The sequence below is a fragment of the Tenrec ecaudatus genome, chromosome 8 (genome assembly GCF_050624435.1).
Source record: "Tenrec ecaudatus isolate mTenEca1 chromosome 8, mTenEca1.hap1, whole genome shotgun sequence".
Classification (NCBI taxonomy): Eukaryota; Metazoa; Chordata; class Mammalia; order Afrosoricida; family Tenrecidae; genus Tenrec; species Tenrec ecaudatus.
In genome coordinates, this window is record NC_134537.1 from 6,258,294 (window position 1) to 6,282,693 (window position 24,400).

Sequence of the window (24,400 nt, forward strand, 5' to 3'; positions counted from 1 at the left end):
CTCTGTTCCAACTGGCTGTGACCTTGAGCAAGTTTATGCCATATAACTTAATATGTTTAACTTCATCATACAATACTGGAAAGCCAGTACTAATGGTATCCTTTCCCGGAGTCTATTAGAAATTGTGTAGTATCATGGATTGCTCTGATATGGCATTTCTCGCCAAGGTCTGATGACTCCCACCAAATGATTGGGTGGTGTGTATGTATGGTGATTAGGGGGTATGTATGGGTGGCCTCTATGGTGTTTGGGCTTCACGAAGAGGGTTGGACAACTTGTTAGTAACACAAATAAGTTTACATTGTCCTGTGGAGGTAGGACCATGCAAAAAGATTATTTGTAATCCTAAGAAGAGAAATGGTCAGTCATGTACCCCCACCCCCAGAGGTTGGAAGGGATGACCTCTTGCTACCACACGAAAGAAGAACTAAGGCCACATCCTTGGGACCCAGAATCCTGCTCTGGGAACCTCTTAGACCCAGGGGAGAGAGAGAGAGAGAGTGCACTAGAACACGGGATGTGGCACAGATGGTGAGAAGCAGCAGCGACCACATGGTGGGCTTTCCAGCCCACAGATTTGCCTGCACAGTGGGATGCCCCCCAGCCTTTGCTAGAGCCAGGCCTTCTCACGTACAGAACTAGAGCACTGAGCGTCTTCAGACCAAGCCTCCGTGACTGAGCACGGTGACTCTGAGCACTTATTGGGGAGAGTCCAGGAGCTTTGTGGCTCTTGTCCCAGGACAGCAGAGGCCAAGGGGACCCAGGGGCCTAGAGCCACGAAGAAGCCTGCCTTGCAGCATGCCAAAAGCTTCTCCGGACGATAGCCCGGATTCTTCCTGATTGTAGCTTGTCGCTTCCTTAATCAATCTGATGAGTATGATGTGTTAGTTGCGTGAAGCCGCTGCAACCAATGGCCCAGCCCAGTGGAGTGGGTGTTAGACTTGGTCAGAAGGCGACATAGCTGACCTCCACTTCACAGGAATCAGCTTTGGGGCGATGTGAGCGTTGATTCTCTCTCCTCCCTCCTCATGTGGTCGGAGGAGGCCACCTGGCCCTCTGCCACCACATCATCTTTCTAGACGGCCCAGGTAGGGCTTTCTAATGCAGGCGTTTACAGAGAGGAAAGCGGAGGCCGCGGCTGTTGGGTGAATGCCCTGCTCTGCAGGGCGTCCTTCCTTTGCATTGCCCTCTTCCCTTCCCAGGGAGATACACCTCTGCTCCATGAGCTGACAGTTAGGTGGCCTAAGGCATAGCTTTTCCCTTGGCCTGCAGGTAGAAACTGAGTGACTGGAAGAGAAGAAGCGGGACACACTCATGCTTGGCCATTAGTCAGATCGTTGCTCTGTGAATATTGGCTGTGACTTACAGGCAGCCATTGCCAGTTTAGTGAAAGAGAGGCGATTCTGCCTATTCTGCTAGGCCTCTGCCTTGAGCGTGCGTTTTCATGTCTCTGGGTTCTTGCATTTGTTCTCTTGATCCGTTCACAGCCCCTGGCTGTGCCATCACGATACCGCTTGCCGAGTTGGCTCCCTTGAGAGCTGTCCCGCGTACTTCCCAAAAGGTGTGTCAGTGTTTGGAACCGCCTGGCAGTCTGTGCTTCTGTGCTTCTGTTATGTAGGAGATGCCAAAATCGGCAGTAACAGTGTCAGCTCGTTGAAGAGCGACGACTTTCCCATGAGGGGTTTACGGCGCGATGGGGATGCTGACGACATCTGGATTGCCTCCCAGAATCCAAAGTCCTGTGGCAAAAACATCTCCATGGAAACTGCCAACTTACGAGAATACGCTAGATACGTACTGAGGACTATCTGCCAACAGGTAACCTTCAGTTTGCCTTGACCTTGGAAAGAGCCACTCCTGTTTCTGACGAGAGACGCTCGCTCTCACGGAAACTTGTGCATGGGGCTAGCTTTATTGGGCAATGATTTCCGGGGGCCAGAGAGGGTGCAGGGCCATAAAGTCACCACGTTGGTTTGTTTCCCGTTTTACATTTGGTCACGTTTGCTGTACAATTTTGCAAGTGATTTTTCCTTTTTTCTTAACCACCTGAGAGTAGATCACGTCTGTCTTTCATTTGCTAATACCTCTGAGTGAGGCATAAGCGAAATGCAGTTATCAGAAATCAGCCCATGTGACACTGAGACAGTCGTTTGTCCTGTCTGCAGGACAGTGCCCATCACGGCGCCAGGTTCATCCTCCAGGAGCCTAACCTGTCTTGCGTTTAGGAGCTGCGCACCTTGTTTCCGTTCACTGGAAACAGAGTCGCTCTGTCATTTTCTGGGCTAGAACTGGCCTTTCCATCAAGTCGCTAACCAGCTGTCCTTTCGAAAAGCCCCCGTTGAGATGTGTCTGTGACCAGCCGCAGACTACACGTCCCTGGATAGGATGCTATGGGGGTGGGGGGGTGTCACACTGTGTCCTTATCTGGAGGCACACGGTGACCCTTCTGCCCTTATTAGTGATGTTAACACTATCAAAGTGTCTTCCTGGTCTCTCTGCATAGCGTCTCCACAAAGAGTTACTATTTTCCCCCCTTGGAAATAATAAGCAATCTTTTGAAAGGCATTTAGACACACGTAATACTTAGCTCCTCGTTAAACTTCATAAACCTCTATATATTTTTGTTATATGTATATATATTTTAAAAGCCCTTTGCGTATTATGCTAATATTTTATCCCTACCACAAGCCCAGAGCTAGGCAGTAATGACAGCGCCGAAGGGATGGCATTTACACCCAGGTGTCCTGGAGCCGTTCCTGTGGGTGGCAGCAGTGTCCCAGGTGTCGAAAGGCATTGTGCACTGCTTCACAGCTAGAGTTTCACAATGGAATCACCAGAGAAGTTTAAGAGAGAAAAAATGTTGTTTTAAAAATAAAAAACTTTACTGATGTCCAGGTCCCACCAACTGAGTTTGATTTCATTGGGCTCTAGTGGGGCTTGGAAACTATAGAGACGGCAAATGGAGCAGCGGGTCTCAGCCTTCCTCACGCCGCGGCCCTTTCACACAGCTCCTCATGCGGTGGGAACCCCAACCATCACATGATTTTCATCGCTACTTCATCACTGTCATTGTGCTACTGTTAGGAATCAGGCGATCCCTGTGAAAGGGTCGTTCGACCCCCAAAGGGGTCGCAACCCACAGGTTGAGAACTGCTGCCCTCGATGAGTTGTTTCTCAGGGTTGTGGCAGGGGGTGCTAGGGGGACATGGGGAGCTCATAATAATGAGCTCAGCAGTGAAGAAAATGGTCTAAAATGATGGTGGATGATTGCATAACTGTAATAGAGTCAACCCACTGACTTGCTTAATATGTGAATTACATGTCAATAAAACTGGTGTAAATAAATAAGTAAGTAAGTAAATAGAGTGGGGCTTGGGCATTTGGTGATGGTCGTGGATAGCTCCAGCATTAAACCACTGTGCAGGGTTGAGCAAAGGGCTTCCCACCGGGTCGTTCCCTTCCTGCCAGATGCTAGCAATAGCGCGTCTGCCCCAGAGACGCTGAATTAAGCATCGGCATTTAAGTAAGTAAGGTCTACAGGTGATGCTAACGCATACCATCTAGTGTATCAAAATCATGCGTGCATATAAATCATTGTTATTGAATGTCCAGATAAAGAAAAAGACTCCCTCCCCCCCCCCAAAAATTGGTTACAAGTAGTATATAGAGCTAGGCCCCATTGTGTAGTTGAAATACCAATGTTTTCTCTCCTTGAATCTCTCCCATTGTTTTTTCACATTGTTGTAGTTTATTTTTAAGGATTGAACAGGCTATAGATTTTTGTCCCTGTAAGATGGTTCTCCCCAGTTTCAAGTTGCTGTTCTTTCCAACTGAATTACCTCGTTAGCCTGTCTCCTCTTGCACACACACCATGCACATACGACTTGCGGCACACGACCAGAGGCTCTCCGTCTAACTGGCGCGTTGATTTTAGGAGTGGGTAGGAGAGCACTGCCTGAGGGAGCCGGAGAGACTCTGCACCGACAAAGAGCTGATCCTGGACCCCGTGCTTTCCCACGTACAAGCGCAGAAGCTGCTGCAACTCATCTGCTACCCTCATGGCGTGAAGGAATGCACCGAGGGGGACAACCTGCAGCGGCAGCACATCAAGCGCATTCTTCAGGTAAGGGGAGCACCTGTAAGGGCGTGAAACGGGCGATGGGGTGGGGAAGAGGACGGACCCGATCGCAGTGACCGACACATCAGCACACACATGGGGATGAACAACAGAAACCATGGGGGAAGAGAGACAGCATTCGGTGTAAGATATGAAAATAATAATCATTTATCATTTATCAAGGGGTCATGGGGTATCAGGATAAAAGAGGAGGTGATACCAAGGGCTCTATAGAAAGTCAATCTTTAGAAAATAATGATGGCAACCTGAGTACAAATATGCCTGATATAATTGATGTATGGATTGCTAGAAGAGCTGTCAGAGTCCCCATAAATGATCTTTTAATAAAAACATTTTAAAAAGAAAGATTTGAAACACCCTTTGCCATGACAGATAGTCCCCGGCTTCTGAAAAACATCCTCTCCTAAGTGTGTCGTTTAAGAATTTAAGGTCATGTTCTCGGCACACAGTCAAAGACAAGACGAGTCTGTTCTATCCCATACGAAATCCTGCGACCATTCTAACGGCAAACAGCGCGCACGTGCAGACACGTGCAACTGAAGGTGAATGGGATGGTACTTGGGAGTATCCATTTGGGAGAGACTGTTTTGACGTGTGTGGCTGTGGGTCCTGTCGCCGTATCTAATAATATTGTGGAGCATGCAGGGGACAGCGTGGTGCAGACTTCTTAGCCATGATCAAGCTCATTCCCGGGAGGGAACGTGTCTCTGGGCGGGGGTGGGGGTGGGGAGGGGCGGCGGGTGGCACTCAGGATCACAGTCTCAGGGTTGTCTAGGTCAGTTGGCCTAACCTAATTACCATGATGCTATGGTGTATCCTAATTTGGGGAGTTGGGACCAGAGCCTTTTTTTTTTAAATCATTTTATTGGGGGCTCGTATAGCTCTGATCACAATCCATCCATCCATCCATTGGGGACTGGAGTCTTAAAAGCTTACCAATGGCCATGTAAGGTACACCATTTGGCCTCTCCTCGCCGGAGCCAGTAACAGTGAAGAAAAACAGATTTCTGGTAACAATTACTCCAAAGCACTAACACAGACCACCCCCTCGCCTCACCTGGGACAAAAAGAACTTAACGATGCCTGGGGAACCCCCCATACCTGTCCTCTGAATTGGATTACATTCAAAGGTCTTGGGCAGAGACGCGAGAACACAACTCAAAATCACAGGAAAGACCAGGCTTGCCGGCCTGGCCCTGAGACTCCTTTCAAAACGAGCACTGAACACACCCCAGGGGATCAACTGTAAGCCCACAAGAGACAGGCCCATCAAGTGAGTCACAATGCCAGAGGGAAATGACTTCGCAGGACAGTCGACCATTGGAAACGCTAAGGTTTCCACGTATGCCAAGCGCGGAAGGCAGGGAGGGAGGCGGGGAAAGAAGGACACTTGGGAGCTGGGAACCTAGGCGGAAGAAGGAAGAACGCAGTTAGACCGAGGCCTTGCTACCAGTGCCAAGAAACAAAATATGTGTAAATTCTCGGATGGAAAGCAGACTTACTCTGCAGACTATCCCCCAACCTACAATTGGAAAATAAAAGTTGCAATTGATTGTAAGTCACAACATAAGTAATCATTCTTATTTAGTCTCACTGTCGTGCAAGAGAGGATTCAAAGCCTCTTGCTTGAACATCTGTAGTGGCGACAGGTGGAGGTGATCACAATACAGAATTCATTTACAATAGAGGTGGTTTCCGTTGTTTCACAAACATGGGCAGCTTTGCCTTACGGGCAAGTTGCAAACCTCTTCGTCAGGTCCACCTCTCCCAGGGACTTACTGTTTAGTAAGCACACGTGCTCTCTCTCTCTCTCTCTCTCTCTCTCTCTCTCTCTCTCTCTCTCTCTCTCTCTCTCTCTCTCTCTCTCTCTCTGGCCATTGCTAACTAACCCCCAATTGTAATGACCTCTGATGGTTATTTCTCCATTCTTATTTTGCATGTAATTACCCAACTTTCTTTCTGGGCATATAAAAAGATGCTACAAATTATATGCAGTTGCCAGAATTCTTAAGTCAATATTGTAGTTACATGAGAAATTAGCTTCTTGGAGGCTCTGTCTTTAATGCATCATTTGAGGTTTGAAACCACTTGGGGATGGGCTGTGGACTTATCTGTAGATAAGTATATTTTTGAAGAAAAAGAATTGCCTTGTATACTTCCAGTGCTTAGCAGAATCAGTCGCTTTAACTCATGCATTCTTCATGTCCACACGGAATCCAGTTGTAGTCTTGGACGCTGTTTGGTCCCGATCACTCACTTGTGTGTGTTTGATCATTCTACTCTGTCTTGACAACGGGAACACTGCCAGACGTGATTCTTAGGGTCAGGCGCCTTCCTCATGTTGTACCTCTGCCTTCTCCCCAGAATCTTGAGCAGTGGACACTGAGGCAGTCCTGGCTGGAGCTTCAGCTAATGATCAAACAGTGTCTGAAGGACCCTGTGAGTATAGGGGGGACGCTTGTGTGGGCGTGTCATCTCAGAGTGGCAGAGAAGCATTTTGCCATCTGAAGGTACAGGAAGGCTCACGTGTGCTGATGGATCTCCTTGTATCGATCACTAGGGATCTGGATCGGTGGCTGAAATGAATAACCTCCTGGACAACATTGCCAAAGCGACCATTGAGGTGTTCCAGCAGTCAGCTGACCTGAACACTCACTCCTCCAGCTCTGGCTTGGGCTTCTTCCACCCCAACAGCGTGGGCAGTGCGGACACAGGCAGCACAAGACAGAACGGGATAAAGACATTCCTAAGGTACTTCACTCCGCTGCCAGTTTTTCACGTGGAACTGTAAATTTTATGGATGGAATGCAGTTACGTTTTGCTTTGTTTCTAGGAAGCCATAGACTTGTAAAGAATGTAACTAAATAGCCGTGGGTGACGATGGCCGTTACTGAATAATAAGCTAACTGGTGGGTAGGCCGGCTGGGATCCAGACTAATACATACATGCTGCACTGTGTCCAGACTCCCTGGGATGGTAGTTGATTCATTTCCTTCACATCCAGTGCTGCTCCTGAGCCAGGAAACGCTCCCTCTATGATGAGCAGTAACTGGCAATTATGTATAACCTTGATGGAAATTTGTGTCTGAAAGTGGAAGCAGGAAACACAGGGCGGAGCGAAAATACCACTTGGCACGAGGAAGACAGGTTGACGTGTTCGTCCTCGTTCGGGACTCTCAAGTGTAACGGGCCCATTGTCAGACCTTCGGAACGGTCGCTACCATGCGTGCACAGACGCAGAGCCTGTCATTGTCTGACTGTCCACAGAGCGCCCAGTCTCCGGGTGCAACGCAGCGTGACCGCTCAGAGAGCCGGAACCACGGCGAGACACTGCCCTTTCTTTCGGTGAAAAGACGTTGTGAGGTCGCCTCTGCTCTGAACATGGCTCGCCGTGGTGTCCGCCCGGGTTTGCGTGCCTTCCGCAGGGGTGGCGGAAAGGATCGCCGATGCGCGGCCTTCAAGAAGACCCTGTAGGAATAGGAGAGGTTTCCAGAGCCGACCGCGGGGCCTGGCAGCTTGCATTTGGAGTTCGGGTGGGGACTGTGCTCGCAGAGGGAAAGGATGCTTGCTGGCAGTTGAACACCCGTGTTTGTGCTTTTAGCTCCTCGGAGCGGAGAGGTGTGTGGCTGGTGGCCCCGCTGATCGCCCGGCTGCCGACGTCCGTGCAGGGGAGGGTGCTGAAAGCCGCCGGGGAAGAGCTGGAGAAGGGGCAGCACTTGGGCTCTTCTTCCAAGAAGGAGCGCGACCGGCAGAAACAGAAAAGGTACGGCGCGCAGGCCTTTGCCCTGCTCGGGAGCAGACCGGGCCCCGCACGGGAGCAGACCGGGCCCTGCACGGGAGCAGACCGGGCCCTGCACGGGAGCAGACCCGTGCCCTGCTCGGGAGCAGACCGGGCCCTGCTCGGGAGCAGACCCGTGCCCTGCTCGGGAGCAGACCGGGCCCTGCTCGGGAGCAGACCGGGCCCTGCACGGGAGCAGACCCGTGCCCTGCTCGGGAGCAGACCCGTGCCCTGCTCGGGAGCAGACCGGGCCCTGCACGGGAACAGACCCATGCCCTGCATGGGAGCAGACCGGGCCCTGCTCGGGAGCAGACCGGGCCCTGCACGGGAACAGACCCATGCCCTGCACGGGAGCAGACCGGGCCCTGCACGGGAGCAGACCCATGCCCTGCACGGGAGCAGACCGGGCCCTGCTCGGGAGCAGACCCATGCCCTGCATGGGAGCAGACCCGTGCCCTGCTCGGGAGCAGACCGGGCCCTGCACGGGAACAGACCCATGCCCTGCACGGGAGCAGACCGGGCCCTGCACGGGAGCAGACCCATGCCCTGCACGGGAGCAGACCGGGCCCTGCTCGGGAGCAGACCCATGCCCTGCATGGGAGCAGACCGGGCCCTGCTCGGGAGCAGACCGGGCCCTGCACGGGAGCAGACCCGTGCCCTGCTCGGGAGCAGACCGGGCCCTGCACGGGAGCAGACCCATGCCCTGCACGGGAGCAGACCGGGCCCTGCTCGGGAGCAGACCGGGCCCTGCACGGGAACAGACCCATGCCCTGCACGGGAGCAGACCGGGCCCTGCTCGGGAGCAGACCAAGAGAAAACTCTCACACTCGGAAGACTCACCTGGTGGTCCCGCCCCGGTGTCCACTGGAATTGGGCTTTGAAGGACCCCAGGGAATAGCTAGGCAAGGGGCTGCCCCACATCAGTTCTCAAAACAGTGCAGTAGGTCTGTGGACGTCGCTGCTGAATTTGTGATTAGGCACCTCTGCAGACCTCCGCCTCAGGGCTGGCTCGCCGGCGGTTTACTTTTCAATTGTCTGGGCCTGCTTTCAGTTTCCTTAGGGCACGTGTGTTTACAGTGAACAAAGTTCAGACCCCGAGATAAGGACCTGTGCTGTCAGCATCCGCCCGTCCTGCTCCTCAGGACCACGTAAAAATTATGCGAGAGCCATAAATATCTCTTTACGGAGAACAAAAAGGGAAATCTGAATTAAGATTATAAGTGAAGCTAGGATCGTGTTCAGTTTCAATTTCACTGCTAGCCACGTGTCCATGGCTGGAGAGGGCAGATGGCTCTCGAGCCGCCGTTTGCCGACTCGTGTTCTAGATGTCATAGTCGTCAAGATGAAAGTTTTTAATAAGTACCCATGTTCCGGCCCCAACCAGAACCAGCCTGACCCCCACCCTGGAAGGGAGTGCCACGGAGAATGACACTAGACCTTTGGGTAGGAAAGGAACTGACCTACCATACCCTGACAGAAGTGGAAGCAAATGAAGGGAGAGGAAGGGAGTGGAGCATACCCTGGCCCACCAACCCCTGAGGACGATAGCCCCGCTCAGAGCAGCCAATGCACAGAGAGGACCATATGGCCGGCCCCACTGCAAGACATGACACCCCTCACTGACCCATAGCCCTCCAGGAGACAACACTGGAGACACAGTGTGGGATTTGTGCCCAAGTTGACCCCACCACACTGAGGCAAAACACTAAGGGCGTGCAACAGAACAAGAAGGGGAGCAGAGCAAAGAAGTCCCAAAGGAGTATCAAAAATAGACTTTGGGGCCAGGGCATGGCACCCCATCAGACCTGACCAGAAAATACTCCTAAAGGTCAACGAACAGACCTTGAACTATTTACAGGCTTTTTGGGGGTTGTTTTTGATTTTGTGTGTCATTGTTTTTGTTATTGTTGTTGCTGTCATTGTTTTGATTTTCTGTGTCCCTTTGTTTTGCTTTGTCTTGTTTTTTTGTGCATATTATTATCTCTGCAAGTCTATATAGGCTAGATAAACAATGTGGAGACGAAAACAACAGGACAGATGGTTCCTGGGAGACATAGGAGAGGGGGGAGGGGGTGAAAGGAAGTGGTGTTAGCCAACCCAGGGACAAGGGAATAATGAGTGATTCAAAACCAGTGACAAGCAGGGTGTGGGAGGACTGGTAGGGATTGATCAAGGGTAATGTAACCGAGAGGAATTACTGAAACCCAAATGAAGGCTGAGCATGGTAGTGGGACAAGAGGAAAGCAAAAGGAAATAGGGGAAAAAACTAGGAGGCAAAGGGCATTTATAGAGGCCTAAATACAGGTATGTACATATGTAAATATATTTATATATGAGGATGGAAAAATAGATCTACGTGCATATATTTATAGGTTTCGTATTAAGGTACCTGATGGACATAGGGCCTACACTCAAGTACTCCCTCAGTGCAGGAACACTGTTCTATTAAACTGGCCTTCCATAATGTTCACCTTCCCTACACGAACGCTGAAGACAAAGCGAGTATATAAGCAAATGTTTTGAAGAAAGCTGATGGTGCCCGGCTATCAAAAGATATACTGCCTGAGGTCTTAAAGACTTGAAAGTAAACAAGTGGTCATCTAGCTCAGAAGCAACAAAGCCTACATGGAAGAAGCACACCAGCCTGTGTGATCACGAGTTGATGAAGGGATCAGGTATCAGACCTCAAAGAACAAAAAATCATTGTGTGCTCACCTTCGCCATACGAACACTGAAGACAAATGTGTGCATAAGCAAGTGTGGTGAAGAGAGCTGATGGTGTTTGGCTATCAAGAGATAATAGCATCTGGGGTCTTAAAGGCTTGAAGGTGAACAAGCAGCCATCTAACCCAGAAGCAACAAAACCTACACGGAAGAAGCACACCTGCCTGTGTGATCACGAGATGTTGAAGGGATCAGGTATCAGACCTCAAAGAACAAAAAATCATATCATTGTGAATGAGGGGGCGGGGACCCAAGGCCACTGGACATCCCTTTGCAGAGGGGTCTCAGGGAGGAGACAAGTCAGTCAGGGTATAGTGTAGCATCGATGAAACACACAACTTTCCTCTAGTTCTTAAATGCTTCCTCTCCCCCTCCCCATTATCATGATCCCAAATCTACCTTACAAATCTGGCTAGACCAGAGGATATAAACTGGTACAGATAGGAACTAGAAACACAGGGAATCCAGGGTGGATTATTCCTTCAGGACCAGTGGGAAGAGTGTCGATACCGGGAGGATGGAGGAAAGGTGGGGTAGAAAGGAGGAACCAATTACAAGGATCTACATATAACCTCCTCCCTGGGGGACGTATAACAGAAAAGTGGGTGAAGGGAGACATCAGGCAGTGTAAGATATGATAAAATAATAATGATTTATAAATTATCAAGGGTTCATGAGGCAGTGTGGATGGAGCAGGGAGGGAGGGGAAATAAGAGGAGCAGATACCAAGGCTCAAGTGGAAAGCAGATGTTTTGAGAATGATGAGGGCAACGAATGTCCAAATGTGCTTGACACGATGGATGGATGGATGGGTGGATGGATGGATTAGGATAAGAGTTGTACGAGCCCCCAGTAAAACGATTTTTTAAAATAAGAGTACCCATGTTACTGAGCAAGACAAGAGCCTCGTCTCACAGTCCAGGCACGGTGAACTGAGCAGCCCTCCTGTCAAGGAAATGGACGGCCGTCAGTGCTGCCATCTCTGAAGACTCCTGAACGTGTCTAGTCCTCCGATGATCTCTCCGGAGCCACCGGGACGGTTATAAATTGCTAATCCCTGTTCAAAGCACATTCCGTATGAGCTTTGAAAGTTCTAAGAGAAGCCAGGCATGGCAGCTGTTTTCCTGATCCGATACGGAGTCACGGTACTGGAAGGTGAAGTAAGGTTCACCCCCTATGAAGTCAGGAAGCCGGGGTTTCAACCCAGTCTCTCTGGTTCTGAGCCTGGGCTCATGGGGGCCCTGTGTCATAGCTACTTTGTTATGCCAGGCGGCTGCTCCAACCATCTTTGCCCAGACTCCTTGACCAGCCAGAAGGCGCCACTGTAATTTTCAAGGTCGATTTGCTACTGGCTGATGAGACCGACGTTGCCTCACCTCCCGGCGGGGGACAGGTGGTCTCACAGAGGCTTTTTCTGGAACCGGAGCCTCTCAGCACTGCTGGGGCACAATGGACCCCATGGAAATACTTGGCTTCCATCTCGTTTTTGGACGTTTTTTTTCTTTCTATGTTAGCGCTGTGTTTGTCTCTGTTATTGGACAGCGGCTCTCTACAAGCTGAAGAAATGCTATTCAAATATACATTTAAAAATAGATTCCTTTTTCTTCTTCCCCCTGCACAGTTTCATTTAGGATACCGTACCGTTCCATAGTTCTTATCAAGCAGCGTTGTACCATTGCTGCTGCAATCAGTGCCCAACATTGTCTTCCTTCTTGAACTCCTTGATAGCAATTCTCCTTATCCCCGGCCCCACCCTGCACCCCCACCGCTGTAACAATTCCCCCCCACCCCCAGGAACCCTTATTCCAGTTGCTCTCTCTCTAGATTCACCTCTCCTGGATTTCATCTACTGAAAAAAACATAGGAAAACCCACAGCAAAGAGTCACGAAGGCTGCAAACGATGACCAAATGCAACACAACAATCTCAATATGAGGGGAAGAAAAGAAAACCAAAACACAGAAACACTTCAAAACCAGATCAAACCCAAAATGTGTCAGAGGGGAGATCAAATGATGAGGTTTTAAGTCAAGTTGGGGTTATCATTTTCATCTGTAGTCATCTCTCCAATACTCTGTCTGGTAACCAGGTTATCCCCATCCCTCAATTATGATGAGCGAGAAGTCACCAAAGGCTTATTCCACCTGCCAAATAGATTTTTGGCTTCCAGCATCCTTAGTAGCTTTCTGTTTCTTTATACCACATGCCTTGAAACCTGGTAACAATTGAATATAAAATTAAAAGAGGATGGATGCATGAATTATAAAATATATTGCCATTTCCCTGTCTTATAAATGGTCGAAGAAAAACAACAGATGCTAAAATCAAAAAGAACATTTCAAATTATTTACATTCAGTAAAAACAGAGGATCTGTTAACTTAAAAATAAATGTATTCTAGATGTGAAAATAAAATGTAATTTATCAAGGGGCCGTAAGGGCTGTGGAGGATTGGGGGAGAGAAGCTGATAACAAGGGCTCAAATAGAAAGTAAATGTTTAGAAAATTATGGCAACCTATGTACAAATATGCTTGATAAAATTGATGTGTGGAATGTTATAAGAGCTGTTAGAACCCCCAATAAAAATGATGTAAAGTAATAACAATAATAATGAAAAATTTAAAAAGCAAGCCAGGTACCCACAGAGCGAGGCTGTGGCACTGTGCATGTGTGGACACTAGGGGTCCCCAGCGAGTGCAGTGCACAATCAGCAGGCCGTGTCTCACCTGTTTGAGCCTCGAGCAGCCTGCTGAAATACAGCAGAAAACCAGCCGTGAAATTAGATCACACCGTCACCCACACAGAGGGAGACCTGTTTCCTGGACTCTAAAATAAGAGGAAACTTTTAGGTTGACAATTGATCCTGTGTGTGCTAATGCGGACAGGCCTTTTGTGCATTTCTGAGTCTCTTAATGATGTAAAACACCCACCCGGTCCTCAAATCCCTCCTCGCCTGACTAACCGGATGGAGGGTGGAGGTGCCTTCGAGGGGCAAGAGAACACTCTAATTTGGAAGCATCACAGTGGCTTTTGACCTTACTTGCAGAGAGGCGATTGGACTTTTCAGTCCCCTTTGGCGATTGCCACCCCCTCTTTGTTTCTGTGGTAAGATAAATGAGGGCGAATCACCGCAGGAAAAGAGCCCGGTGCCAGTGTCGCTCTAGGAAGCACTCGTCCCTGCTAACGAGCTCTCCCGTTGCTCCTTCTTTGCAGTATGTCCCTCTTGAGTCAGCAGCCTTTCCTGTCCTTGGTACTTACCTGCCTGAAGGGACAAGATGAACAACGGGAAGGCCTCCTGACCTCGCTCCAGAATCAAGTTAATCAGGTAAGGGAGAGTATTCCCTTGGGCCGGGAACATGGCTTCCTAACGGCGCTAGCGTGCTTTCCTTTCCAGTACTGAGATTAGCCTAGTAAGGGCACCACACGGCGTGACTGGAGGCCGGAGACACAGCCCGTGCCCTGGTCTCCCGTCCAGCAGCCAGGGAACTGTCTCATACCGTTAGTTAGACACATCATAGCTAGAGACAGAAAGGTAATCTTTTGCACACTCGCCTGCGCCCACTTTTAAATAATCGACTTCTCTCCAAACCTCGGCGGGCTGGGAGAAGACCTGGAAAGATCTGTGTGGGGGTGTGGAGGACAAGAAAGAAGGCTCCTAGCATCTGGAGAGGTCTGGACTGGAGCTCTTTCGGCTCAGAAACTCAGTGCCATGTCCCTACCAGAACCAAACCGCTGCCTGGCGCACATAGACCGATGGCCATGACCTCAGCCCTGACATGCAGTGATCAGCTAATGCCTGCAGATTAGAGCCGCCTCCATCGCGTTTCCAATGGCCATGATCTTCCGGAAGCAGACAGCTAGGGCCTTTCTTCCAGGTTACCTCTGGGTGGCTTTAAGCCATGAGTCTTTGTGGTATCAGTGGGGCTCCTGTCTGCTGTACCACCCCGGGGATTCCTTCATGCTCTTGATTAACCATCCAAAGGCATGTGGGTTCAATTGCCAAGAATATTGGAGTTGGCCCTTTCACCCGTCAGATTTCTCCCGGTCACTGGGACACGCACATTCTGTGTATCCCAAGGGACCCGAGTAGCAAATCAGGAATTAGAGCCCATGGCATCAGTCGAGTGGGTGGAGGGACACGTGGGGTGTTTGCATTGCAGGGCAGCAGAGCCTGGTGGACTGCTGTTGCGGGCGCTCTCCTGAAGGGTCCTAGATGGAATTAGACGCAGAGACTCCGCCTTTCCGAGTGGCACCACCTTCTCCCACTTGTGGGTCAGGAGGGAGCCAGTCCTCAGATAGCAGCCGCGCGATCCTTCTCACAGGAAACCACGCTATGCCTGGGCAGAAAATGCCCGTACGAGACCGAGGCTAAAAATTCACACATGGGACTTCTCATCCTGGGGGTCGTGACCTCTTTGGGGGTTGAACAACCCCCTTTCACAGGGGTCACCCAATACATCCTGCATATCAGCTACTTCACATGACGATTCATCACAGTAGCAAAATGACAGTCGTGTTCACTTATCATTCGTCTGCCGTGTATTTCCATAGTTTAACCACCTCTTAAAAAGATCCATGCCCTCACCACTGCTCTTTGCTCTCCCCTGCCACTCGAGCCACAGAAGCTCCAGGAAGGCCAGCGTGCTGTAGAAGCTAACTGCCAGAATTGGAAGTGGCCAGTCTCCCTGATGGAGATTTGGGGAGTTGGCCTGCTGAGGGGCCGGCGTTACTTCCTGCACATGACTCCTTTCAACTCTGCAAAGATAGTTCTCCTTTGCCACAACTCTGCCCACGCTTTCCTATGCCAGCCGCTGGCCTGTCCGTGGCCTGCCTTGGCATGATCGGAGACAGTGGGGAAGCCTTCCGCTCCACAAGATCAGCCCATGGCTGATCTCCCAGGGGCCTTGCTTTTCGTGCTTTTTTAAAACATCACGTCTGCCCCTTGTCACCAAGAAGGACGAATCCACACAAGGCAGCCCCTGCCTCTAATGAAACGCCAAACAATACTCGTTCTAGGGCTCTAAGCTTGTCCCTGGAGACACGACGTGGGGCTGCCTCTGCCTCGCCTGACCACACCTTCATAAGACCAGTAGGGACATTCTGAAGTCGGTTGCCGTGACGACTGCACAAATCTTAATATGATAGATTAAATTGTGTGATATGTGAAGTCTAGGCTAATAAAACTGCTTGAAAAGTCTTTAAAACGTGCCACCTGTGGCAAGTGAAACCATAAATAAATAAAGTATTGTAAAAATACCTCTTTCACGAGGTAGAGGGAAGGGAAGGGGGAAAAAGAGGAGCTGATACGAAGGGCTGAAGAGACAGTAAATGTTTAGAAAATTATGATGGTGACATATATGCTTGATGTAATTGATGTCTGGGTTGTTTAAAGAGCTCTAAGAGTCCCCAGTAAAATGCTCTTTTAATAATAAATACCTCTTTGATTGGGGTTTGGCTTGATCATTCCCTAAAGGCAGACTTGGTAAGGGGGAACACACCTGGAAATGCAGGTCCGCACTCATAGATTTCGGATTGTAAGGGGTCGAGCCTCCTGCAGGGACGTTTTCAGATTTCCCTTGTGGATTTCCTTATGGAGTCGATAGAAATGGAGAACTGGCTCTTAGCTGCCCGTTTAAAGATTGCTTTTACATGAAACCAGAGTAACATTCAGCTTTCCATCGGGAAACAGATTTCTTTTTCTTTTTAACTTGGAACATTCCAGATTTTAAGTAACTGGCGAGAAGAGCGCTACCAAGACGATGTGAAAGCCAGGCAAATGATGCACGAGGCCCTGCAAATGCGGCTCAATTTGGTAAGAGGCTTGTCTGCTGTGCCCCTCCTTAAAACGTAGGCAGATGGGAACATGCCCCTGTCAGGCCTTTCACGGTCTGCTCTTTGTCATGACTTCCCTGTCTCGCACATCTTTTCTTCCTGCTTCCCTTCCTGTCTGGCCTGACTTCCAGGCGTAGATATTTGGGGGCACTGACCTGTCTTCTTCACCAGCTCCTGCCCAGAGGCTCGCCTTTCGTTCTGTGCTGGAGGGCACCTCTGAGAGGGAGCTCTACCACTGAGACAAGTTCATTCGATCTGTACACGTTAACGATGCTCACGATCATTTGGGTCAGCATTCTGCCAAACTTTCTCTCAAAGGAATCAGATCAAGACAAATTCTACCTTGAGGCAACTTCACAGAAAGCTCACAGTTCTCACCCACTGCCTGCGCTTTCCCATTCTTCCTTTACCACGGGATGGGACGCTCCCAAAGCTGCTCTGGGGATTGGCTTTCCTGATGTGTTGGTCCCTGTTTTTAACCTAATTCCTACCCCACCCCAAAACTGAGCAGGTAGGGATGCTGGCCCAGTCACCTGCCCATCCTTACTTCTATGTCACTGGATAGTCCAGGCCTGATTTAGAGATAGAGATTCAGTCCTGATAGAAAATAGAGCCAGAGATCATCGGTCCCGTCTTTTTGACCTGTGCAGATTTAACTGAATGGCCCCGACATCGTCAAAGTGGATCGCCTGAGATAGCATTCGCCAAAGAACGCCTGCCGTTTGGCATAGAATTCACTTTGATGATCTGCCCAGAGTTTTAAGTCGCCGGGGGGAGGGGAAGGGGGTGGACTTTTGGTCTCGTGGTCGTCAGATCAGAAATAATAAAACCTGTAGAAAATCATTGCCCTCATACGCTTAGATGTTTTGAGTGGGCACTTTCCTCTGCTGAAGGGACCGCAGGGAGCAAGCTAACACATGCAACTGCGATAGGAAGAAGCAAGATGACCGATACACTAGCATCCCCCGCCCTCTCTCTCTGCTCATTGGAGCTGGGCGGCAGGGAGCGATGGGGCGGTCTGTCTTTCTCGCGCCCTTGGAATGTGAGTTTCAATGGCCTTCTCTGTGGCAGGTGGGAGGGATGTTTGACACCGTGCAGAGGAGCGCTCAGTGGACGACAGACTGGGCGCTCCTGCTCCTTCAGACAGTCACCTCCGGCACAGTCGACATGCACACTAACAAGTGAGTTGTTGCCCGCCATCGCGTGTTTGCCTCCCTGCAGGTGACAGTAGCACTGCCCCCAAGGGTGTCCCGGCCTGTCACCTAAGAGGAGGTCACCACATCTCCCCCCCCCCATGCCCTCAGTGAGGCCCTACTAGGTGGGTGGGAAATTCCAGCCCACACTTTGGCAACTGGGGGCTTACCTGACACACCACCTAAACTCCTGACCCGCAGATACACTGGCTGCCGGTTCTGCCATCTCTTGGTTGCTATGGTACCGTTACCAAGCCTGCGCTTCAAACCAAAATGCCCACTTCATTCAGCGGCTCCCAGTGTGGCTTCAACGTGCAAACAGTCTTTTCCTTTCACCCTAGTGAATTATTCACGACCGTTCTTGATATGCTGGGTGTTTTAATCAACGGGACGTTAGCCTCCGACCTGTCCACTGCCTCCCCAGGGGGGTCTGAGGAGAACAAACGCGCCTACATGAACTTGGTCAAGAAACTGAAAGTAAGTTGCTGATCTGCTTGTCTTTGGAGTTCAAACTGCCGATGGATATGCTACAGTGTGTTTATCTCGACTTACTAGTTAAAGTGCATGTTATTGATTGCGTCCAAGTTAATCTCACATGATGAATTTTTTTAACCTCAGTTTGCCAGCGCCCCCAAATTATGAGCATATCAGCCGCAATTTATATATGTGTGTGTGTGTGTTTTATAAATCGCTTTACCACGTGTTGAATTTTTAAAAGAGCTTTAGAAGTCCACTGTCTAAATGCTCATGGGGGAGAAAAATGGAACTTAAAGACAATGGAACCTTCCCACAAACTCCTTGAAGCGCCCTGTACAAACAAACCCACCAGCATTCGACCCAGGCCAGACCGGTGCTTGGTCCCACACAGATGTTTGAAAGCTAGCTACATCAGTCTTTCTAAATCTGACTCATCTGCTCAAGCGCTCCCAGAAGCTTTGAAATACATGGTAGGCAAGCAGCAGGAGAAGAAAATCAAACACACCTTGGCTTCCTTGCCAATAAAAGAACTGTCGGTTACCTTGTAGTACGACCCTGGATACAAGAAGGTGTCCCTTCCACGCCGAAGCTCCTGCCTTCTGACTGGGAATACCACCCTGGATTTTTTGTCATTTCAGCACTGTGATGGTGGTTGTGTCACTCGGGTGCCTGTATATCTGTTCTATTTTCTACTGAAATAGAAGAAATGAAACATCTCTTCCCGCTGATGGAGAGCTGCTCTGGAGAAACAGGCTCAAGGTCGAGAGCCTGGCAGCTGTAAAAAAGGAAATGCCTCACAGGGTCACTTCCTCCTTAGTGACTTTTGCCTTCACGGTCATTTCTGCTCCACTTCTCTCTTCTCCCTTCAGAAAGAGCTCGGAGACAAGCGGTCGGAAAGCATCGACAAAGTCCAGCAGCTGCTCCCTTTGCCGAAGCAGACCTGTGACGTCATCACCTGTGAGCCAATGGGGTCCTTGATTGACACAAAAGGAAACAAAATTGCTGGATTTGACTCCATCGATAAGAAACAGGCAAGAGTGTATATATGTATGTGTGTATATATATATATGTATGTGTGTATGTATATATATATTCCCCTCACATATAAAACTACCTGTGGATAAAAATAGTCAAGGTTACCTTTCTAAACCCGCCAGGAAGCCAACCACCCCACCCCCACCCCACCCCACCTCCGCTACCACCCAGATCAGTTCCAACTCCGAACCTTGGAGGATGGAGTAGAATGCTGCTTCCTTAGGTTTCTGGGGCTGCTCATCTTGAGGGGAGAAGGCAACCTCATCTTTCTCCCCAGGAATGGGGGTTGGGGGTTAGAACTGCTGGCTTGGGGGCGAACAGCCACCACATCACCCATGATTGCCACCAGGAATTCTAAAGCACCTCGATTGTGTAGGTCCTGGGCTCATTCCAAGCTCGTTCCTTCATTTCAGTGCAGTGGCAGTTGATGAGATCGTACAAGTAGACTCAATTGGTGTAGCTCTTCATTACGTTTTTTTAAACCCGGATTGACATACATTCCTGAAAGCCCACTATGAGTGCTAAGCATCAAGTTAACCTTAAAAATTAAAAAAAAGAAAACGAACCAAGAGCCAACATCTGTTCTGATTTGACTTTAGAATAAGAAGCAGAGTGGGTTTCGGTTTTAAAAAGAAACAAAAATCTCCGTCGATAAACATCTTCAGATAGTACGCTCTTTTGAGTAAAGAAATGGCTTCAAGGTGCTGACATTTTATATTCTAATCAGGCAAACAGCACAAGGTGTTATGTAAGTTATGAAGGTTCTCTAAAATCCCCGCTGTCACAGAGGAAGGGCACTCCGGGCCTCCAAGGGGAAGTGAGAGTCTGCTGCCCTGGTGAGGTTTGGGTGTCATGACAACAGGCTGGGCAGTGAGGAGGTGCTCCGAGCAGGCTCTGCAGAAGAACTGACAGCTGAGTCCTTTGGGAGGACAAGAGTAGTGAGGCCAGGGGCATGTGGTACAGGCCAGTGGGACGGGGGCCGGCCGGGAGAGCTGGTACAGACACACACGAACATGTCTCATGGGGGAAATACAGCCCTGCACTAATTCAGAGCAGCCTGCGTCCCTCATCCCCGGGGGCTGTAAGAAGGTAAGAAGCTCATCATGGGCATTAGAGCTTGCAGCGCCAGCGGACCTTTTAGTGAGGACCTATCCAGAAGGGTATCTGACTACGTGGCCTTGGACCCAGGAAAGAGGCGGTCCACTCGGGATAGCAGCTGTTCGGAAACCATGACTTGACGGCTGGTTTGGAGGAAGGACACCCATGAACAGGGTGTACAGGTCAGAGCAGGAGTGTCCGTCTCATCAAAGGCCCGAGGAGTGGTTTGGGGCCCAATTTGAGGGAAAGGTGGTTTTTAATCAGTTTACCAAGAAAAGTCCCAAGAGACCATACCGGTGAATATTAAGAAGGAGACATTCTGGTTTTCGGAAACAGAATAATATTTCCTCTGGGCTCACGCAATAGACTAGCTTGGTTCACAAGATTTTTTTCATCCGTGCCTGCTGGAACAAGTTAAGTTCTGAAATAACAGCACTTCACCATTCAGACTGGCATTAAGCACATCGAAGGCCCCTGTGCTGAATCAGGCCTGTACAGGTGTAGACTGGCATTCCTATGAGCTCAATTACCGATCAACTGTACCTCGATTCTTATATTTCTGCATCGTCTTAAACCTCATAGACGACAAAAGTTGGTAAATGGCTATCATTTTGTGCCGTCGTAGCGACTTTGCAGTGTTCTTAAAGACCACTTGACTTGCAGTCGAACTTGAACAAGCAAGTTCCACTCCAAGTGAGCAGCCATCTCTCCAGGCACCACTCCCCAGAGAGTCTGCTGAGCACCCCTCAGTCTAAACAGAGACCCCACTGGAGCTCACCACAGGAGCGGGCAGGGGGAAATACACGTAGTAAGTGGGCCACCACAATGCAAACCCGTGTCCTCCAAGGTCAACTCCAAATTCTGCATGGATTTTCAACGGCGACCGAGGTCCACACTCAATCCTCACCCACCCCCGCATTTTTCAAAGATCGAACGTGTCTATCGATTTGTATATAACTAAATGAAGCATGCTCCTTTCTAGTAGGAGCAGACTGTCTCCTGCTGGGGTCCTTGGGAGGGGCAAATGGATAGGGGCTCAACTACTACCCGAAAGGTCAGTAGTTTGAATGCACCCAGAGTCCTTGGAATAGAAGATACCTGACCCTGGGCTTCAGAAAGACCAGCGCCACGAAATGCATGACGTCGTCATGCGTCAGAATTGACGAGAGGACAGTGGTTAACCTTGAGTTCCCACAGCCAGGCAGCATGGTGTGGGGCAGTGTTTCCCAAAGTATCACAGCGCCCCCTGGGGGACCACTGCCCTCATCCAGGGGAGCTGCTAGACAAGCAGACACCTATACATTATCCTGGGTTCTGGGCGATGCTAACAAACGTTTGCCATAGCTAGGGGGCTACTGAGTGTAAAAAAATTCCCTGAAAAAGGTGGAAGTGGGCCAAATAAGTTGGGAGACTTACGGTGTGGAGTAAAGGACCGTTGGTTTGAGCTAAAGTTATTCACGCTAGCCGCTCACTGCACAGCCGCAGTCTAGCTGAATAACCTTTGGACCGATTAGTTTGCCTCTCTGCTACATGCTAAGAAGCACCCACGCCAGCCAAATTGTTGTGCGATTACACGCCCTAAGCATGTCTGCCCCGGGAATCGGGAGAGGACCTGAGCACGTTGTCACGAGCTTTTTTGTTGTGCGGGTGGCTGTTTTCCCCTTAGGGTCTCCAGGTGTCGACGAAGCAGAAGGTGTCCCCGTGGGACCTGTTTGAGGGCCAGAAGAACCCCGCGCCGCTCTCCTGGGCCTGGTTTGGGACGGTCCGGGTGGACCGGAAGGTGATCAAGTATGAGGAGCAGCATCACCTCCTCCTGTACCACACGCACCTCCTGCCCAAGCCCCGAAGCTACTACCTCGAGCCCCTGCCCCTGCCTCCCGAGGAAGAGGAGGAAGAACCCACATCGCCCATCTCTCAGGAACCAGAAAGGAAGTCAGCGGAGCTGTCCGATCAGGGAAAATCCACAATGGACGAAGAGAAGAAAACAAAAGGAAGGAAGCGGAAGACGAAATCCAGCTCCAGGGTGGATGTAAGTACAGGAGCCGGGGTCTCTCGGGCTTCTCGGCAGGGCTTTGCCAGCACCCCACCCCCCCGAAACACAATCAAGAGTCCTGCAGGCCTTGCTGTGACCGAGGGTCTGCGGCTGTCCCTTAAATGGCACGCTGCTCCGCCTTTAACAACTCTGCTTCACTTTAAGGCTGCTGTTGAGAGTATCGAATACCCTCGGGGCCTCAAAGTTCCCAGGTGTGAAACTTTGAATATTTGTGGGTGTTAGCTCCCCGGGCCCCGCCAGCCTCCCCTGTCATAGGCATGGGTGTTTGTGCCTTTCAGAGGCAAAGTCTCTGAAGCCCCTTCCTTGCCCAGCGTCCCTTCCTCTTCCCATGCTACGTGACTGTTTGCATCCAGGTGTGTGCCGAGTTTTCGTGGTACAGACAGGTGTGTGCCGAGTTTTCGTGGTACAGACAGGTGTGTGCCGAGTTTTCGTGGTACAGACAGGTGTGTGCCGAGTTTTCGTGGTACAGACAGGTGTGTGCCGAGTTTTCGTGGTACAGACAGGTGTGTGCTGAGTTTTCGTGGTACAGACAGGTGTGTGCCAAGTTTTCGTGGTACAGAGAGCTACACTCCCATCAGCTCCTCTAACGGCTGGCTGTCCGGGTCTGCTCTCTTGAAGACCACCGCCCTGCACGGCAGTTCTGCCCTGGCCCTTGGGGGATAAACAGGGACTCAGGGGTGCATGCGAACATCTAGTGCCAGACTGGAGGAGGGGGGGGGAATGTGCCAGCGGGTAGATTTGATAGCCACTATGAGGAAGAGGCAGCATGAGGGCGGGGCTCTGGGCTGGTGACTGCTTTGGGAACTCAGCAGAGGCGGGTTCTGAATGATCCTGAGAGCCCTGTAGCAGCATCCCTCTCAGGGCCCACCGTCATCAGGAAGGCCTTCGAAGCTCACAGGACCAAGAGACCCAGTAGCTGAAGATGCCCATTCCGCTGTGCGGGTTGTCCAGAACTCCTGCGCTCCATTCCCTTTAAGTATTTTAGTAACAGTTCAGAAGCTCTGCTCCCACTCACCACCACCCCAGCCCCCACCTCCACCACACACACAACAGAAGTACATGTTAAGGCAGGCAAAGGCTTTTTAAGTTCAATCTCCCACCTTTAGGCACAGGAAGGATTTGATTTATGATATGCGTGGTATGCGGGATTAAGTAACTTGTTGTGTTCCCCTGTATTAAAGGACTATCCACAGAGCAGCATTTACCGAGTGCCTCCTAACTACTCACCCATTTCCTCCCAAATGATGCATCACCCGACGTCCACCCTGTGGGGCTACAACCTCCTGGGCCAGCCCCAGCAGCCCGGCTTTTTCCTTCAGAACCAGGCTCTGACTCCAGGTACGTGTGGCGAGTGGGCACGCCGGACACGCTCTCAGGGGAGGAACAGTTCTGGGTTTTCTTCGTTTTGAACCTGAAACCTCCAATACTGTTGGGGCCTGCACGAACTTAATGATGGGCTCAAGCCCTGGTGGCAAAGGGAGTCAGTGAATGGCCTGGGCTACAAACCCCAGAGTCAACAGCTCGAAACCACCCGCCGCCCCGTGTAAATGGAGGTTGCCTACTCCTGTAAAGGTTTCCAGTCTCTGAAACCCCCAAAGGCAAGCTCTACTCTGTCGTGTACTTTTGCGGTGAGTCCCGATTGGCTCAGTGACCGTGAAGGGTTTTGTTCTTCAAGTGAATTATCCATTGGTATTTGGCGTTTCCTCCCCACAGCAGTTACTTTCACTCTTTCCTCCTCCTCCTCCTCCTCTTCCTCCACCACCACCGCCGCCACCAGCAGTTTTGGGCTGATAGTGAATTTTCACTGATGGGATGAAATCCCCAGGGACAAAGAAACAAATCCACCACCACCACCGCTCCCTGCCATTGAGTCAGTCCTGACTCATCGTGACCTTGCAAGACATGGTAGAACTGCCCCGTGGGTCGCCAAGACGGTAACTGTGTACAGAAGTAGAAAACACCATGTCTCTCTCGCGAGGCACAGCTCGGGGTTCCAAACTGCGGTCCGTGGCCGTGGGGCAGCCCAAAATGTAACCCCTATGTCCCCAGGGCTCCCATGAATTCTCAGCGAGG

General features: G+C 50.4%; 1 protein-coding gene across 2 annotated transcripts in view; it reads left to right on the plus strand.

Moving 5' to 3' along the window:
* The window catches only part of MED12L (mediator complex subunit 12L), a 375,484-nt gene that overhangs the window by 310,589 nt on the left and 40,495 nt on the right, over window positions 1-24,400 (plus strand). For both annotated transcript variants that reach the window (XM_075555944.1, XM_075555945.1), the window contains exons 26-37: window positions 1,619-1,818; window positions 3,935-4,123; window positions 6,503-6,577; window positions 6,699-6,889; window positions 7,740-7,901; window positions 13,853-13,964; window positions 16,362-16,451; window positions 17,543-17,652; window positions 18,006-18,141; window positions 19,011-19,172; window positions 21,941-22,303; window positions 23,509-23,665. In XM_075555944.1, coding sequence (XP_075412059.1) covers window positions 1,619-1,818; window positions 3,935-4,123; window positions 6,503-6,577; window positions 6,699-6,889; window positions 7,740-7,901; window positions 13,853-13,964; window positions 16,362-16,451; window positions 17,543-17,652; window positions 18,006-18,141; window positions 19,011-19,172; window positions 21,941-22,303; window positions 23,509-23,665 — 1,947 coding nt within the window. The remainder of the gene's footprint in view (window positions 1-1,618; window positions 1,819-3,934; window positions 4,124-6,502; window positions 6,578-6,698; window positions 6,890-7,739; window positions 7,902-13,852; window positions 13,965-16,361; window positions 16,452-17,542; window positions 17,653-18,005; window positions 18,142-19,010; window positions 19,173-21,940; window positions 22,304-23,508; window positions 23,666-24,400) is intronic.